Source organism: Schistocerca americana, chromosome 11 (genome assembly GCF_021461395.2).
Source record: "Schistocerca americana isolate TAMUIC-IGC-003095 chromosome 11, iqSchAmer2.1, whole genome shotgun sequence".
NCBI classification, from domain to species: Eukaryota; Metazoa; Arthropoda; class Insecta; order Orthoptera; family Acrididae; genus Schistocerca; species Schistocerca americana.
The window spans coordinates 128,363,527-128,382,587 of NC_060129.1; the positions used below are offsets into that span (position 1 = coordinate 128,363,527).

Below are 19,061 nucleotides of genomic sequence, written 5' to 3' on the forward strand. Positions count from 1 at the left end.
AAATTCTCTTTATTGCCAAACTTATCTGGTATTGGAATAGCAACCCTGCTTTGTACATAATGGAGAAATCCTGCCTGTATCTCAAATGTAGGTGATCTATTGATCTGTAGAATTACATTTTCCTTGAGACATATGAGTCTCAGCTTTAGCTTCAATAAAGATAGGAGCTGAAGAAATGAATTAAAATTTGTGACACAACTGCAACTTGAACCGAAGTCTCCTACCTACAAGGGAGATGTGCTAGCCGTTACACCCTTGCGGCAGTGTAGCTTATCAATCATAGATAGGTCACTCACATTTGAGCTACAGGCAGGATTTTCCCATTACATACAAGGCTGGAATGCTATTCCAATACCTGAGAGGCTCAGCAATACTGACGATGGGGAAAATAAACTGAAGGCATGACTGAAGTGCTAGGGAGGGCATTGGAATAGGGAAGTCCATGTAGCTTTGTCAGCTACACTGTTACGGTGATGTTATAGCCAGCCAGCACTTCAGCCTAGTATGCAGCAGACCTGGGTTCAAGTCCCAAGTGGGGTTTGAATTTTAATTCATTTCTTCAGGTTTCATCATTATCAAAATTAATTGTGATTGTGAGGTATAGATCTTCATGGTGACAAAAATGTCAACCTTTTGAAGGACATCACTGTCAGCTGTGACTGTTTGAATAATTTCTTTATAAAACACACTGAAATTTTCTCCATTTAGCTATTTTAAAGTAGAACACAGAGAAAATTTAGTGTTTCATCACAACTTTAAACACATCAGTGATGTGTCATCATCACACTGTGTGAACATATGAAGTTCATTGATGTCATTTATGCAAAAGATGCAAAAAATGTAAAACACTGTGCCTATACATGAAATAAAAAGATATACATTTGTAGCACTTTCGAAAATTTGACATGTGCTGGAGCACAGGATTTTCGCTGCACCTCCCTAGAAAAGTGGCTGAATGGCCAAAAACGTGAATTTTAAAATCTAAACAATTTTAGCAGCTAAATGTGACAATGAGGTCTTTCAAAAAGTTTAAACTCAGTATGAACTACCACTAAGAAATACTGAAATGTGAATATAACCTGTGCAGTAGAGTTAATTTGAAATGCTAAATTTATTATACAGGGTGAGTCACCTAACATTACCGCTGGATATATTTCGTAAACCACATAAAATACTAACGAATTCATTCCACAGACCGAACGTGAGGAGAGGGGCTAGTGTAATTGGTTAATACAAACCATAGAAAAGTGCACGGAAGTATGTTTTTCAACACAAATCTACGTTTTTTAAAATGGAACACCGTTAGTTTTGTTAGCACATCTGAACATATAAACAAATACGTAATCAGTGCCGTTTGTTGCATTGTAAAATGTTAATTCCATCCAGAGATATTGTAGCCTAAAGTTGACGCTTGAGTACCACTCCTCCGCTGTTCGATCGTGTGTATCGGAGAGCACAGAATTAGGTAGGGATCCAAAGGGAACGGTGATAGACCTTAGGTACAGAAGAGACTGGAACAGCACATTAACTCCACATGCTAACACCTTTTTATTGGTCATTTTCACAACATGTCAGGCCAATAGATGTTCAATGTGGTGGCCATCATTTGCTGCACACAATTCCAATTTCTGGCGTAATGAATGTCGTAAACACTGCAGTACATCTGGTGTAATGTCGCCGCAGGCTGCCACAATACGTTGTTTCGTATCCTCTGGGGTTGTAGGCACATCACGGTACACATTCTCCTTTAACGTACCCCACAGAAAGAAGTCCAGAGGTGTAAGATCAGGAGAACGGGCTGGCCAATTTATGCTTCCTCCACGTCCTATGAAATGCCCGTCGAACATCCTGTCAAGGGTCAGCCTAGTGTTAATTGCGGAATGTGCAGGTGCACCATCATGCTGATACCACATACGTCGACGCGTTTCCAGTGGGACACTCTCTATTCCACTTCGTAATTGAAAACGGAAACCACGTGTGTACGTTTACCTCACCCCTCATGGTAATGTACGTGTGCGTCAGTGAAAAAGACCAATAAAAAGGTGTTAGCATGTGGACGTAATGTGCTGTTCCAGTCTCTTCTGTACCTAAGGTCCATCACCGTTCCCTTTGGATCCCTACCTAATTCGGTGCTCTCCGATACACACGATCGAACAGCGGAGGAGTGGTACTCAAGCGTCAACTTAAGGTTACAATATCTCCGGATGTAATTAACATTTTACAATGCAACAAACGGCACTGGTTATGTATTTGTTTATATGTTCAGATGTGCTAACAAAACTAATGGGGTTCCATTTAAAAAAAACGTAGGTTTGTGTTAAAAAACATACTTCCGTGCATTTTTTATGGTTTGTATTAACCAATTACACTAGCCCCTCTCCTCACGTTCAGTCTATGGAATCGATTCGTCAGTATTTGATGTGGTTTACGAAATATATCCAGCGGTAACGTTAGGTGACTCACCCTGTATAAGATGGGCGCAAGACTTAACAACTGTCATCAATGGTAAACTACAAGTTATAAAGTTAAAGAACACATAGTTATGTTGTAATTATTGTAGTCAACTGTTCCATGCAGTATCTTGATAGATAATACTTTCAAGGCTTAAAGTTACTTTTCGATACAAATAGTGTGGAACATTTTTTTGTCAGTCAATACATTTGAAGTGCTGGGCCTATTACAAGACATATGTGTAAGGCATCACTGACATAACTAATCCACTTTTCTGCCAAAAAATATTTACATTTCTAATGTTCTGTTGTGGCCTCTCGAAGCGAAATAACCTGGCTTACTAAGGAATTTTAGAATAGTTAAAGCATTAAGGTGATATAAGGATTACATTTCATATGGGATGCGTAACTGGTCGTTGTAAGTATAATTTGTTAACTTCATCAAACACTACACATTATGTTGCTGAAGTAACATTCTTTGATGCTTGCATGTTACAGATCTGATTAATGATGAAGTGCTCAGCAAATGCAAACGTGGTGTCCGCATCGTCAATGTCGCAAGAGGAGGGATCATCCATGAGAAGGCACTGCTGGTGGCTCTAAATGTAAGTACCATACATCCACTCATATCTGACTCAATGGCAGCTGCAGAATGCAGCTCAGAACATATGTAGTGAAAGTCTATCTTTCTACTTTTTCTCACCTGGTATAGTCAGTTTATTGAAATTAGTAAGTTTGGTCACTTGTATTATCTCAGTGAATGCATATGGCACACATACAGAGTATACAAAGATAGAGGAAAGATAGAAATATAGAGGGTTCAAATGACTTTAAGCACTATGGGACTTAACATCTGAGGTCATCAGTTCCCTAAGAACTACTTAAACCTAACTAACCTAAGGACATCATGCACGTCCATGTCTGAGGCAGGATTGGAACCTGTGACTGTAGCAGCAGAATAGTTCCGCACTGAAGCGCCTAGAACCGCTCGGCCACAGCAGCCGGCAATATGGAGGGATATGTAGATAGAAATGAAGAGAAAAACAGAAATATATTGAGATACATAGATACAGCTTGAGAGAAAGATACATTGGGTGATAAAAATATAAAGAAATATGCAATGAAATAGTGAAAGATAAAAACCTGTCTAAATATAAAGAGAGTTATAGAGAGAAATATACAAAATATGGAGCAGTGTGCAACAACATCTTAAGCAATGCACCAGTAGAATAGCATGAAAGACTGATACACTGATAGAGATAAAGAGAAAAGTTGAAAATTGAGTGATACTCACAGAGAGATGGAGGGAAAAATAAAAAGGAGAGAGATGTACAGGCAGAACTGAAGTATAACTGAAAGATACTGAGAGATGGGCACTTGGAGATTGGGTGAATGATGGAAATGTAGAGAGGAAGATAGAAATGTAGAGTGATACATAAATAGAAATGAAGTGAAACATGAGGTAGAATCAGAGAGCAACAGACAGACAGAGTAAAAAAAGAAATATAGTGATATACCTTGTATGGAGTGTAGCCATGTATGGAAGTGAAACATGGACGATAAATAGTTTGGACAAGAAGAGAATAGAAGCTTTTGAAATGTGGTGCTACAGAAGAATCTGAAAATTAGATGGGTAGATCACATAACTAATGAGGTGTTGAATGGCATTGGGGAGAAGAAGAGTTTGTGGCACAACTTGACAAGAAGAAGGGACCGGTTGGTAGGACATGTTCTGAGGCATCAAGGGATCACCAATTTAGTATTGGAGGGCAGCGTGGAGGGTAAAAATCGTAGAGGGAGACCAAGAGATGAATACACTAAGCAGATTCAGAAGGATGTAGGCTGCAGTACATATTGGGAGATGAAGAAGCTTGCACAGGATAGAGTAGTGTGGAGAGCTGCATCAAACCAGTCTCAGGACTGAAGACCACAACAACAACAACCTTCATCTTTCACTCTACAGACAAAATGATAGAAATATAGAGAGAAATGTAGGGTGATGCACAGATATAAGTAGAGAGATTGGGGCTTATAGGTGAGTAAAAGAAACAATGAAAATATATAATGAGCAATGGAAAAAGTCTCTGTTCAGAGGCCACTCCAACCCCTTGCCTTCATGTCAGTGCTTATACTAGCAATGGAGTCATGCTGGGTTACACACAGGCTGCAGCAACTTACTCAAACGGTAACTTTTTGGTTGCCAATTATGTGAGTTGTACTTGTGGTCGCCCTGTGAAGCGAAAAACACGTGACCAGTGCTCATTATCCCCTCACATCTTCCACAACAGGACTAGAGTAGTGTCACATCCAGCTCTGTGGGAAGATCTCGGGTGGCCTCTGACTGAACCTCAGCCTCTACGTCACAGGACTCACTTTCAGTAGGAATGGGGGTTCACATCTTTGTCCATTGTTCCCTGTGGTTTCCATGTGTCCACTGAAAATGAAAGGGCTGATTTGCTTCCCAGTGTGGGCTTGTATTCTGTCTCCAATAAACTCGCCTCAAATGGACGTCGAAAACCTATCATCCTTCGAATTTTATTTGAGTGTATAGCGAGGAGCAGCAATGTCACTGGAAGAGTTAATTCTATTGTAAATATTCCAGTTGAGGAAATTAAAGAGGAGTTGGCATGCGACACTCCAGGACACTTTTTCTACAAATAAAAGATTGAGTAGTTATGTTGCCCTTGAAAATACACGAGGACAGATTCAGGCATTTACAGTGTGCTGCAGGGTATCGGTGGCTGTCATTCACCCAGCCAAGATTTGGCAGCCTTTTCACAGTTGGACGCATTATTTCCTTAGATTTCGCTATAAACTGCTGCAGAGAATTGTCTTAAGTACGGTCCATACCAAAATTGTGCAAGCCATCCCAGACGACAAGCCAGTTTTTGAACTTGTTGGAGCTGTACAGCTAAGTGCTCAGTGTCACAATTTTCATTAAAGGATGCTTTCAAAAGGCTTAAAAATATTGTAAGTATTTGTTGAATTAACTGCAGCATTAGTGTGCTAGTCTGCTCTTTGCTGGGTATGTCGCGTATTACTTTGCTTCCTAGGTAATAGAATTCTTTCACCTTTTCCACTTTTGGATTCCCAATTTTGATGTTAAGTTTATCGCTAATTACATTTGTGCTACTCTACTACTTCATCTTTCCTCAGTTTACTCTCAATCCATAGTATATATTCATTAGGCTCTTTATTTTCTTCTGCAAGTCCATAATTCTTTCTCCTTTTCCTGAGGCTAGCAATGTTCTCACTGAATATTATCATCGACAAAACCTTTACCCAGAATTTTGATCCCCTCCTGCACCTTTCTTTTATTTCAGTCATCTCTGATGTATAAGTTGAAAAGTAGAGGGAAAAATCCAACATAGTCTTATACCCTTTGTAGTCTGATCACTTCATTCTCGCTCTTCCACTCTTATTGTTCCCTCTCAGTTCTTATGCGTATTGTCTATTGAATGTCTTGCACTATTTCACATTGCCATCAGATTTTATAGGTTGATGAATCGTATGAATATATCTCAGTTTTTCTCAGGTCTTTCTTCCATTATGAAACCTAACTCTAATTGACGTATCTATTATATCTACCTGTTTTTGTTTTAGAAGGTCGCTTGTGGAAGCACATAGAGAACACTGCATATAGTAACACTTCTTGCTGGGCGCCTAATAATGTGATGCCGTTTTCCAGGACGGCCGCTGCGGTGGCGCTGCACTGGACGTGCTGACGGAGGAGCCGCCACGCTCCGATTGGCTGCTGGAGCTGGTGCGTCACCCGCAGGTGGTGGCCACGCCCCACCTGGGCGCCAGCACCGCCGAGGCGCAGCGGCGGGTCGCCAGGGAGGCGGCCGAGCAGCTGGTGGCACTCTCCGCCACCGTGCCCGCCGCGCAGAGGGCCAGGTGAGTCGCAGCACGCCTGCCTGCCTCACCTCTCGATACGCCCGAGTGGACTCACATCGCGACCCTCCAGTAGAACCTCGGGGGACCTCCGAACTAGCTGTGAATTACAGCTGCACGAACTGCTGGGGCCTCTGATATGGCAGACGCAAGCTCACGAGACAGTTGACTAATCTCTGTGGTTGCTTTGGATCACTGTAAGAGGTGTACAACTGGCACTGTGTCATCATGGGGCCATTCACTGCTGACGTGAGTGAAGACAATGAGGTGGTGCATATTTGTGTGGGATTAGTGAAGTAATGTGAGCCACCATTGACAGACCACACAATGGCAGAAACAAACTGTCATGTACGGATATGCCTACTCATCAGTCACAAAAACTTTTGTGATTGAATTACTAAATAATTATGTAAATGAAGGCGAATTTTTAACACACTACATTTTCAAATTTCTCCTAGCCACATAGAGAGTCTGTAGATAGTTCTGAAAACGTGTGGCTGTGAAATTTTTATAGCTATGCAAATACTTGTAAAATTTAAAGGGAAAACTTAGCTACAGATACACTACTTACCAGTAAGGACATGAATTATGCATACTGCAAGTGTCCGTAGTTATTGTTTTAAATCTTACAAGTACTTCTTAAAAAGTTCACAATCACAAATTTCCAGGACTATCTGTATTGGGTTAGGAATCTATACAAGGCTGTGCGAAATCATTTTGAACTTTCTGATCTAATTTAAAAGGATGGTACATTTAAAATTCTTTTTCCTTTAAATAATTATGTTCTGCTTTTACTCTTGTATGTTTGAAAATTTTAATAGATTTCAAACGTATTGATGAGATAATAAGGGAGACATGGTAATTTTCAGGTTTATTTCAGTCTCCCCTCACCTGACCCAAGAAATGTAGTGCTTCCTCCTACGTATATCTCATGAAAAGACCATGAAACTAAAAGTTAAGAGAGATTTGTGCTCGCACAGAGATTTACCAGCAATTCTGCTTTCTGCAAAACATTTGTGACCGGAACAGAAAAAGGGGGAAAGGGTAGAGATACACAAAGTAGCTTCTGACATGTACCAGAAAAGAAAATGAGTTAATCTAGCACTCACCCAATTCTGAGCTATAGTGTATGTTTCACATATTGAAAGTTTCACCTCTCTAGCTCACTGGGAAATGAGTGTGGTAAACAAACTATTCTTCAATACACACCAGGTGATAAAGCGAGTTAATATTGCTTTTTCACCAAGCACTGAGCTGTAAAGCGAAATTTGTACCGAAGACTCAGACAAATAAAAACGAAATATCCATCTTATCTTCCCGCTGTCTTTGCTCATCTGTGCCTGTCATCTCAGATACTATCTGCAACATATTCTAATCCTACCCACACAACATGTTGCTGTCGCAGGGCAGCCAACATGTCAGGCATCACCAAACTTTTTCAAACCTACCCCCATCCCTACCGAAAAGGCTGACACAAAAGCAGTTTAATGTTGCATTGTCATCCAGTTCTGAGTTACATTTGAAATTTCAGTCCTCTAATTCATCAGAAAGTTAACTTTAAACCAATTACAAAATTTGTATCAAACAGATATACAAGACAGGGACTTAATAAAACCATGGTAAAAGTGAAACAAATTAACATGCTTGTTTTGATGCTACATACCCCAGCCCCCACAGGAGTACAGTATGCAGAATGTTCATACAGCTACATGAAACTGCCACCAAGATCCCATTTCAAGATGTTGTTCAACTTGCAGGGCACATTCACACTTTTTTCGATCTTGATGAGCCACCTGCATTTTGTCATATTGTATTAGGCCGCGAAAATATCTCTTTAATTATTTTTATTAAACACAGATCTACAGAATTTTCCCTGATGGAGATAACCTATTCATTTATTACCCACAATATACAAGCCCAACATTATCTGACTACTATACATTGAAAACATGACTTCCAATAATTAACACAAAACAATGGCTCTGTATTTCAAGAAATCCTAACAATAATACAAATTGAAAAAACATGAAATTAAAGAAATATGAAACTACCTCCAACTCTGTTAATTGCCTAAACTTATTTCAATCACGAATCCCAACAGTGCAAACCCCATTTTTTTCCATAAGTCACTTACCTCATAGAAAATCTTCATAACACAAACTACAGCAATTACAGCAAGTAGCAACTACGGCTAGCTACATAAAAAGATTCTAACTACTCGGAGCTCTAACTACAAGGAGGTGTATGGTTAGCAAAAGAAAGATTTTATTGAAGAGCAAACAATGTATTTAGAAAATTTTACCTTATTCATTTGACATCAAGTTCCAATAAGTCTGTAGTTGTCAATAATTCCACTGCCCAAACAATATCAACCAAACATCTATCCTCATACATTTCCTTGTGTATTTTCTTATGAACACTCCATTTCACCTCACTTTACAATGCATGTCCTACCAACACAGAGTCGCCACTAAAAATATCATGTCCATACACTTTCCTATCCACTTGCTAACTGCTAGTCCATACAACCACAGAATCTCTCGGTGAGGGCAATGAGGGCTGTCAGCAATATTAAAGCAGTCTATAGCACTGGCAACATACAAACAGGCTACTTACAGCTGGTACTGATGATTTTCTCAAAAAAAGGGTTGTCTGCGATTTTCATTTCAGTAAAGTCACAGCAGTTGTCCATTCATCATCTTTTACTAGGTGGGAGAAAGTTTGGATGCGCTTTTCTCTTATTTGAAACTCGAGTTACTGTGGCTCCACTGCTGTTTGTGACACTACTGTGTTAACACCGTATGGGCCCATGACTTATTGGTGTACCAGTGTGGCATGTCCAGTGTGTCTACAAGGAATGGTGTACCACCCACAGCCATGTAACAAACCACAAAAACTGTGCTCGTAGAAGGATCCCAGCTGACAGAGAGGGAGACAAGTGTCACACATTGTCAATGGTTTCAAATCCAACAGGAAATGCTGTTGTCTATGACTGCAAGAAACCTCAAGTGAGTGAACGTAGTGAAAGAGACAGCACAGTCGCACTTGAATCTGCCATCAACACAGAAACTAGGCAACAGCCGACTGGAGATGTGTGATGTAGTCCGAGGAGTCACGATTTTGGCTCTTTTCAGATGATGCAACATGTTGAGCACACTGATGGTCCAGTGAAATGTTTAAATCACAGTATATGTAAGGTGCAACTCAGGGCAGAGCTACTGCTGTGGCGTTCCACTGGATTCCACGTTAAACAATAGGTCCCCTTTCCCCAGATGGATAACTGGGGCAGTCAGGGTCGCACAAATCACTGTAGTGGCATCCAGTGGAAAGACTCACACTAACCCATTGAAGCATGTGAGATTACTGTTCATAGGGCTGATATTTGTACCATGACTTAGCAATATTCATTTGACACACCATGAACATCAATTATGATGTTTGTTTCAACATTTCTGGCTTGTCCTCTCTTTTAAATCTTCTTCATGAATGTGCAGTGGACACCCCCACCTACCAAGACGACAGCAGCCATACTGACAGGGCTGCATGTATACATTCCTAGTTTGACGTAGACCCAGGGTGTTCTGTCATCTGGAGTGACCCGCTAAATCACTCAATCTTAATCCAAAAGAAAATGACTTGTAGAATCTGACACTGCAATTGAAATATGGCATTAAGAATCACCGCTATCTGGTAGCCCGACAGGTGCTAATCGTCAGCTACATAAACACTCTAGTACAAATACTACTAGCTCTGTGAGAAGTGGCTGAGAACCTGCAGCAATCTAAGTTCCTTGTTATATTTTGGAGGGCCCGCACTGACAGCCACCTGATTTTGTTGCTTCTGCTGTTGTGCAGGTTCCAGCTGACAGGTGTTGTGAACGCACCCGCACTGTCTGCATCACTGGACGAGGGGAATCAGCCCTGGCTCCAGCTGGCAAAGGAGCTGGGCTCACTGGCCGCCCGTCTGGTCCAGGGTTCGCTGCCCGGGACGGCCATCAACGTCACAGCCTCTGGTAAGACCATCATAACCACTGCTGGTGGTCTCGTCTTACAGGTTGTGACAGCGCCTTGGTGGTACTGAGGATTTGTCCGTTTGCTCTACAACTTTTCTAAAATGTTATGTAACTCTGACGTATGATACTATTTTTAAAGCTGTATTGTCTATTTGTCGACTGTGAGACACAAATACGAATACGTTTTTTCAGAGACCACTACTACTCACAATTATTTGTCAATTTACTTAATTTATTGAATGAAATAACATGTTTTGAGGCACAAACTTCATCTTCAGGTTACAATGGCAACACAAAAAATTTAACATAAGTACACATAGATACTAAATAGGCTTTCTACAGTCTTGGTTAGCTGGTTTAAAGGGGGGGGGGGGGAGAGGGACTTACAGTCTTGGCAAGTTCATATGAAATGGCTGTCTTCTTGTGGAGGTTTAATTACATCTATTTCTCAGCTTCTTGGATCTTGTTAACGATGGTTTATAGACATGCAAAGGACACAAAGATACATCATCATGATCAAATACCACACAGTTGACAGTGCTTTCATAAGAAATTGACATAATGGGATACTGAGAGCCTGAAATCATGATGGCACTTTTACTACAATTATTTTCAGTCACTGATCACCATTTTTGGTTACTTCCAAAGAGGCTATAGATACCTCCATAGGTATAACAAAATCCTTCACTTCTTTAGCAAATGCGTAACAACTTCTTATGTTACTTGTTTGTTTGAATATATACACAGCTTTCAGTTTTCAGTCACAATTCCTATTGATTTTGTTGTTAGGGCACAACGTGTTATGCACAATTTGCCAAATCCTGTTTTTTTGCTTATTTAGTTTTACTTGTCAGCAAAGTCCAGGTCTTTTCAGATTCATTAGTTTCAATCTATGTTTTTCTTCTTCTATGAACAAGAAATAACTATTGTCTATCTTTTCTTTTATCTCACTTTGAAATTTGCTTGTTGGCTCTCTTTCTATATTGACAGTATTACTTTCCACGAAAAATATCTGATCTTTTGCCAATGTAATTGTCATCATGTATCAGAACAGCCACATTGTCCTTGTGACCCATACTTATTATGACTTTTTTTGATTTTCAGTTTGTTTAATTTATTGGCTTGATTGTGTTCAGTACTTTTGTTTGACCACATTTTCATTGAGGGCCCTTTGAACCTTCCTTTTATGACTGGACTACAGTCATAATTTTCTGAGACTCATTTACTATAGTGGCATCAACTTAAGAAATGGTTTTATTGAGTACATTAGTATCAATCACTGGCTGAATATTGAAATGTAAGCCTTTGTGTCATAATGTAAAGGCAATATTGTTTGGCTGTGATGAAAGTTATTGTTTGAAATAAACAACATGCAGAAATTAATCACTGATTCGTCATGTCATATCGTTCATATTATTCATCTCCAGGGTTGTACAGTGCACTAAGAAAATAAAGTCATACATTGGAATTTGTGTATAGAAAAGGTCTGTTGCCATGCCACAAGGAAAGCAAAACTATAGGTCTTTAGCTCTGACAGAAATAATTTTCATGTGTAATTTTCATGTACACACATACTGGGTGTTTAAATAAGTTCACTTGATGTTACATAACACGCTAGTTCATAATTGTTTCATCTGGATGTATGTTACTCTTCTAATTCCTCTTCAAATTTCTCGCCACTTGTTTTTTTGGCTTTACTTCACTCAATTAGGAACAGCTAGTATGCTGACTGATGTGGAACTCATGGTAAGTGAAGCCTTGTCTAATGTTGGCAGGCCCTGGTAGTGAGCGGCTGACCTTCGTTGCCACGGCAGCCGTTACTGGTTTGCTGTCTGGGCGCACACCGAATGGGTTGAACCTGGTCAACGCCCCAGCACTGGCGCGCGACATGGGTGTCACAGTGACATCCGAGAAGGCCTCTGCTGGCAGCCAGGGAGACGACACCACAGTCACTGTCAAAATCCAGCAGGCCAGCGGCGAGGTGCATGCCGTCACTGGTGAGTCTTCCCCTCCTCACTCTGCTCTGCTGTCTACTTTCTGCACTATTTCATTCAACTGCACATCTGTTCACTTCTCCCGTGCATCACTCCTTTCTTCAGTGCCATCACCTCACAACCTCTTTCTTATTTCCTCCTTAATTTTTCCGTATTTTCTTCTATTTTTGAGTTTCTCCTACACAACTCAAACTTCCTCTATACTCTTTCCTACTTCTTCCACAATTGCATTGAATTGCATACCTGTTCACTTCTCCCATGCATCCTGTTTCTACTGAGTGAGTGGACTCTGCTTACATCATTATTTCTTATTTCCCCTGAATCCATCAGTGTTTGGTTTCTTCCTCAGTCCCCTAGCTTGTCTTCCCACTTTTTTCGTCATTTCAGTCAACTGCACATCTGTCCACTTCTCCCATACGCCCCTGCTCTCTTCAGTGGTTCCTTCTTACAAAATTTTTACTTAGTTTCTTCATTTCCACCAGTTTCTGGTTTATTTTGTGCTGCCTTACCTAACTCTACTCTCCTTCGTAATTCCTTTACCATTTCATGCATCTGCATGCATCTTTACTTCTCCCATATCTGCCATCTCTCTTTATTGGGATCTGCTTAGAACATCCCACCTTACTTCCCAAACTCTACCACTTTTTTTTTTCTAATTACTTCACCTAAATCTACTCTACTTTCTTCTTCCTTCACCATTTCATCAAACTGCACATCCATTCACTCCTCCCTTGGACTATTCTTTCTTTAGTGGGACTTCCTTTACAGATTACTCTGTCATTTCCTTTAAATGTACTACTTTTCAGTTTTTCTTGCTCCATCATTCCATCAGCATTCTTATATCCACTTACCAGTTGTTCAACACTGAATAGCGTGTGGTAGACTTTGTTTCCTGTTACCCATATTTTTCAAGTGTTGCACAAGGCAATCTGATCCATACAGCCAGCTCTGAAAAGCTAAAACAGTGTGCAGCTAGGGAACTCAAACACATGGCATTCATGGGTAGCATTCTTGAATTCACTGAAGCTTGTAGATTCTATCAGCTTCTCACTAAAGCTTCAGAGGTCAACAGAAAATTTCTAACCATGATATAAGTAACTAAACAGTTGATATGAAGGGCTGATTTCAATAGTGGTACAAGTCCATTACCTCCACTTTTCTGTCTATAATGCTTCTGACATTAATGGTCCAAACAAACAGAAAGAAAGGTTCATCTCTAGCGAAAAGCTATATGCTTGAATATTTCTGGTATCTCAACTGCAGATTTTTCAGCGCTCATTTAACTTTAGGACTCCGTATCTCACAATGAACAAAAATGGACTTGTACCACTATTGAAATAAGCCCTTCATATATACAGCAGAAATGTTATCTCACAATTGAGGTATCCATCAAGATTGCGCCTTCCACTTATTTGATTCCTTTCTCTCCTTCTTATATGTCAGCAAATTCTCATTGTCCTTCGCTTTATCTCTTTATTCTCTGTCTTTTCTTCCATCAAAATGTTGCATTGGTTATATTGCTACTCCTGTTTTTTATTTATATATTCTCTCTTCTGATGCTAGACTCTTTGTTGCTATAACATTCCTATTTTCATTCCACTTCTTTCTCCATTTTTGTTCTACATCAGCCTCATTCATCATTTCCTGGCATGCTAATTTCTCGTCAGCCTCATGTTGCCTTCTTCACTCTGCTTTGACTTATACCTCCAAATCATGAATTTCTGATCCTGCTTCCTATACTGCTTACTCTTATTGAGCTCTCTCTGATTCTTCATATCTCCTAATTTGAGTTATATTTCTCCTCCTGCTTTGTTTCTTACCTGTTCCTTCTTGAGTCTTCTCCTTTTTGTCTACAAATTCTTGTAATTGTTTTCCTCAGTCTTTGTTATCTCCTTATTCTTGAAATTAGACTTTCTCTTTCTTCTCATTTTGTCACTGTCCTTAGATTTGACATCATCAACTTTTGCTCCTCCTCAGGTTTATTGCTCATCCTTGAATCTTCAATATTCTTCTCTAGCTTGAAGTTCCCAGATTCCTTCTCATTTCTATTCTGCTCTTTTGAATCCTATGTCTTCCTCTGAGTTTATATAGTTTCTCTTTGGCCATGTTTATGTATCCTCCTCATAAATTCCCCTCTATGCATGCAATATATGTTCCTTCCTTCCTTCCTCTATAGCTCTCATTGTTTCTGCTCAGCTCCCTCTCATTCTGCAACTCTTTTCTTTTTTACACTCTTTATACCTTTTTATTTTTATCTTCTTGATGTTGAAAGTCTCGGTAAATAAAATTACCACGGCTGATAAATGTGTTATCTATTACTTTTTATTACCACATTGAGAAGTTCACTCATGGTATACAATGTAAACTCATCTGGATAAATGTAGGGGTGGACACTTTGACTGTGGTAGGCTGTAACTGTGATGCAAGAGGTCCACTCATAGTATACAACAAGAACTCATCCAGATCAGTGCAGCAGCGCACACTTTCAAACTGGTTTGGCTGTGACTGTGACACCATCACATGTGACAGCTTACACACACTTAAATATGATTCATACATACGTTGCACATTTCGAAAATTCTATGAATGTTGAAAGTTAATAAAGAAGAGTTTTTAACAGCCACTTGTAAAAGTGGTTCTCCCTCCATCTATAATTCCTTTGCTAAGTAATTCTGTCAAAGACAGCAAAGGACTTGGAAGAGCAGTTGAACGGAATGGACACTGCCTTGAAAGGAGGATATAAGATGAACATCAACAAAAGCAAAATGAGGATAATGGAATGTAGTCGAATTAAGTCGGGTGATGCTGAGGGAATTAGATTAGGAAATGGGACACTTAAAGTAGTAAAGGAGTTTTGCTATTTAGGGAGTAAAATAACTGATGATGATCAAAGTGGAGAAGATATAAAATGTAGACTGGCAATGGCAATGAAAGCGTTTCTGAAGAAGAGAAATTTGCTAACATCGAGTATAGATTTAAGTGTCAGGAAGTCGTTTCTGAAAGTATTTGTATGGAGTGTAGCCATGTATGGAAGTGAAACATGGACAATAAATAGTTTGGACAGGAAGAGAATAGAAGCTTTCGAAATGTGGGGCTACAGAAGAATGCTGAAGATGAGATGGGTAGATCACATAACTAATGACGAGGTATTGAATAGAATTGGGGAGAAGAGGAGTTTGTGGCACAACTTGACAAGAAGAAGAGACCGGTTGGTAGGACATGACTGAGGCATAAAGGGATCACAAATTTAGCACTGGAGGGCAGCGTGGAGGGTAAAAATCGTAGAGGGAGACCAAGAGATGAATACGCTAAGCAGATTCAGAAGGATGTAGGTGGCAGTAGGTACTGGGAGATGAAGAAACTTGCACAGGATAGGGTAGCATGGAGAGCTGCATCAAAGCAGTCTCAGGACTGAAGACCACAACAACAAGATATTATGTACAGACAGGTACTGATGCCACTACTATGCATGACAATTGATGCCGGTGTACTTCCAGGTACGGTCCGTGCTGACAACCGGCCCCTCTTGCTCTCTGTCGACGGCTGCGTCTTCGACGGTGGCATTGCCCTCGGTGGGGGCGCACCTCTGCGCCTGTTCCGTGCCGCCTCTGCCGCCTCAGCACTTGGAGCTGTGTTGGGGGCACTGGCCTCTGCCTCCGCTTCCATTACCGGTGTCTCTGTAGCTGCCCCTGTCATGGAGCCGGCCAAAGGCCAACCCACTGACTCTCATGCCTGGATCGCTGTGCGCACCACGCAGCGTGTCGAGACCCGTGTTAACATCCCGGGTGTCGTCGACGTCTGAAGATTCACTTGTGCTGTTTTGCCCAATTTGTGAAGCTACTGTGCCCAGTACAGCTCAAATTGTGTCTTCAGCATTCATCTCACTTCTTGAAGTGTGTTTTGTAACAATTATGTGACACTACTGCCTGGTGCTCTGAAACTGTAGTAACTGGTAAGGAATGAAATTTTGAAATGAACTGCCATCGGTCAGCTCTTAGCTGATTATCCATTGTTGCCCAGTTACTTTTTTTTTAAGTCACCTTGTTCCTACTCCCTACCACACCAGTGGGGCAGAAATGTCATCAGGACTGACACTTATTAGTCAATGACACCAGTATCCTTTGCAGGTGGCCTTAATACCTCTCATTTGCTAGGTGGGTGTATCTCCAGATAGGATGTGATGTGTTGAAATTACTCCGCACACCCAAACAGTCCACATTACACATCATCCCCTTACCCCCCTCAGCTCTCACCATGACACCTATTCGTCAAATGTCATCAAGACTGTCAACAATTGTCGTAATAACAGAATGCTGTGGATTATGTACTATTATAGCTCACTTTCTATTATTTTTGTGTGTAACTCCTGTCCCAGCCCATCCTAATTTTAAGTGCGATGGAGGTGTTTTACCCCAGCAGGGTATTTTTCCCACATAATAAACCATATTTCTACCACATTTAGTTGAAGTTGCTGGTGATGTTCCAGCTTTGTGCCACCACATATGCTAGGAGTATATTACTACCATGACAGTTCTCGCCTTAGTCGTATGTCTCTCACATATTGTAATATCTCCAGGCATTCCAGAAGCATGCTGAGCACCCACTTTAAATTTATAATTTCGTTTTGAAGTATTCATTGAGACTAGGCACCAATGTTTACCTCTCCTTGTAATAAAACAATGAGCAAGATCCGTAAAAACTTGTTACCCTCTGTTTTTCACCAGATTTGATAGTATAACATGCATCTAGCTGATTGGACAAAACTTTTCATTCTTACCCAATAAAGCCTTAATGTTTCAGGCAACTATTTAAAAGAAAAAGTGAACAATACATTAATTTATTTTACTGATTACAGATTGCATCAATAATGCTTGGTAAAAAAAAAAAAAAGATCATATAAATACTAGTGCATTCCAACTAATTTCAAATGAAATGTTCTCACAGTATTATAAATAAGACTTCCTACCATATTGTGCTGTAATTTAATTTGCAGTGAAACCTGATTCATGAAATTAGCTTTATGAAAACTTGAAGTTTTTTGCTTCTACTTCAGTTTTTCTGTGAGCTCTAACATATATTTTCATAATGTATTTTTAATATTTTGATCTGCAAATTTTTGTTTAAGAGAAGGCGTTTGACTGATACAATGATTTTTGTGGTGTGTTGTAATCAATGGCTGTGATATTCATGTACTGTGAAGGTAAAAACTTTGCTTGAACAATGACATTTTGTGGATCTAATTTCATCATGAAATAAAAAAATGATTTAATACAGAAGAAGTTATAAGATTGGAAAATATGAACTGATAACGCCAAAGAAGCATAGTCCGACACAGGAGAACTTACCAGTTATTCTACAGGCTGAGTTCTCTGTATTCAATCATGTCGGTCTTAATCATAGCAGTGAAATTCATTCTGTGTAGTGACATCAAATACATTGTGCAAAAACTGTGTTTATATCAGGGAACCATACATTTTAGGATTAGAACAGAAATTTATTATCCATGTTTCTTAAAGTCCAAAATTTGAATAAATTATCTTAATTAATAAACTGCACATCAAATTTTCTGTATAAAAGCTCATAAAGAAGATGAGAAACTGCCACTTAAAACTGACAAAAATGGTCTATTAGGAAGAAGGCCAACTTTTTGTTTTTCTATTAAATGTGTCCCTAAGTATACTATCTGTCTGTCCACATCTACATACAGTGAGAATTAACTGTCATTTCTTTTTATTAATGTCTAATGTATTACATACTAGTATACTATGATTTGATCAATATTCCTTTGTTTTTAGCATTCCATCACCATAAATATTGCTGTAGTTGTTACAGCAGCATATGTTAGTTCTGTGGTGAAATGCATAAAGCTTAACAGCCTATGGTTGTGGCAATATTTCTTTCGAGACTGTAGTTGACATTTTTGTCTTGATAGTCTTAATAACTGTAATTTTTTGTACCTATATCTACCCTTATTTAAAAATCAAATGCCATTGCATTCTTCCATTTTACATTATTAGAAATAAAGAAAATAATTGAATATATCAGAAGATAGTTTTTTACTGTAATACTGTAATTTTTCTGTATGAGAGTAGTGCCGTGTATAAAATAAAAATGAACGATTTTAAAAATCAGTTATTACTCAATTCATTACCATCCTGACACGAACCCAAACTTCCCATAAATTAGTTTCAAGACTACATTACTTAGTGGTCATTCTTAAATCACTTAAATTTCTTGGAAATATAAGTTCTGTTATAAAATATCAGATATTTCACTGACAATGAACATATGTAACAAAATCTCATTGGTAGTGATGTGAGGGTAATTCTTTTTTATACCTTTCTACTATAGTGATGTGAGTGTAATTCTTTTTTATACCTTTTCTACAACATATTAATTACGCTTTTTTCTAGGTTTTTACAATAAAATAATATATAATATTTAATGGTATCAGAACTTTTATTAACAAATTACTTTTCAATAAAGTTTTTCCATGTTTCCAGTTAGCATATAAAATCATTAATTAGTTTTACTTTTACACATAAGAAAGATGTTTATATCAAATCACTCAGTTTCTCACTGCCAGGAAACTTGTTTTACTGGTACCATAGATTTTGTGTGACATACCACATGAGGCTTATGTAAGCAGACTTAATAGCTGCAGTGGAATAGATTCTCCAGTGCAGAATCAGTTTATTTTCAAGCATTTCA

General features: G+C 39.2%; 1 protein-coding gene across 1 annotated transcript in view; it reads left to right on the top strand.

Annotated features, from left to right (window-relative positions):
• Positions 1 to 17,274, top strand: part of LOC124553639 (D-3-phosphoglycerate dehydrogenase) — a 76,167-nt gene extending 58,893 nt beyond the window's left edge. The window contains exons 6-10 of the mRNA XM_047127510.1: positions 2,949 to 3,055; positions 6,139 to 6,347; positions 10,199 to 10,356; positions 12,132 to 12,353; positions 15,848 to 17,274. Coding sequence (XP_046983466.1) covers positions 2,949 to 3,055; positions 6,139 to 6,347; positions 10,199 to 10,356; positions 12,132 to 12,353; positions 15,848 to 16,152 — 1,001 coding nt within the window. The 3' untranslated portion in view covers positions 16,153 to 17,274. The remainder of the gene's footprint in view (positions 1 to 2,948; positions 3,056 to 6,138; positions 6,348 to 10,198; positions 10,357 to 12,131; positions 12,354 to 15,847) is intronic.
• The last annotated feature ends 1,787 nt before the right edge of the window (positions 17,275 to 19,061 follow it).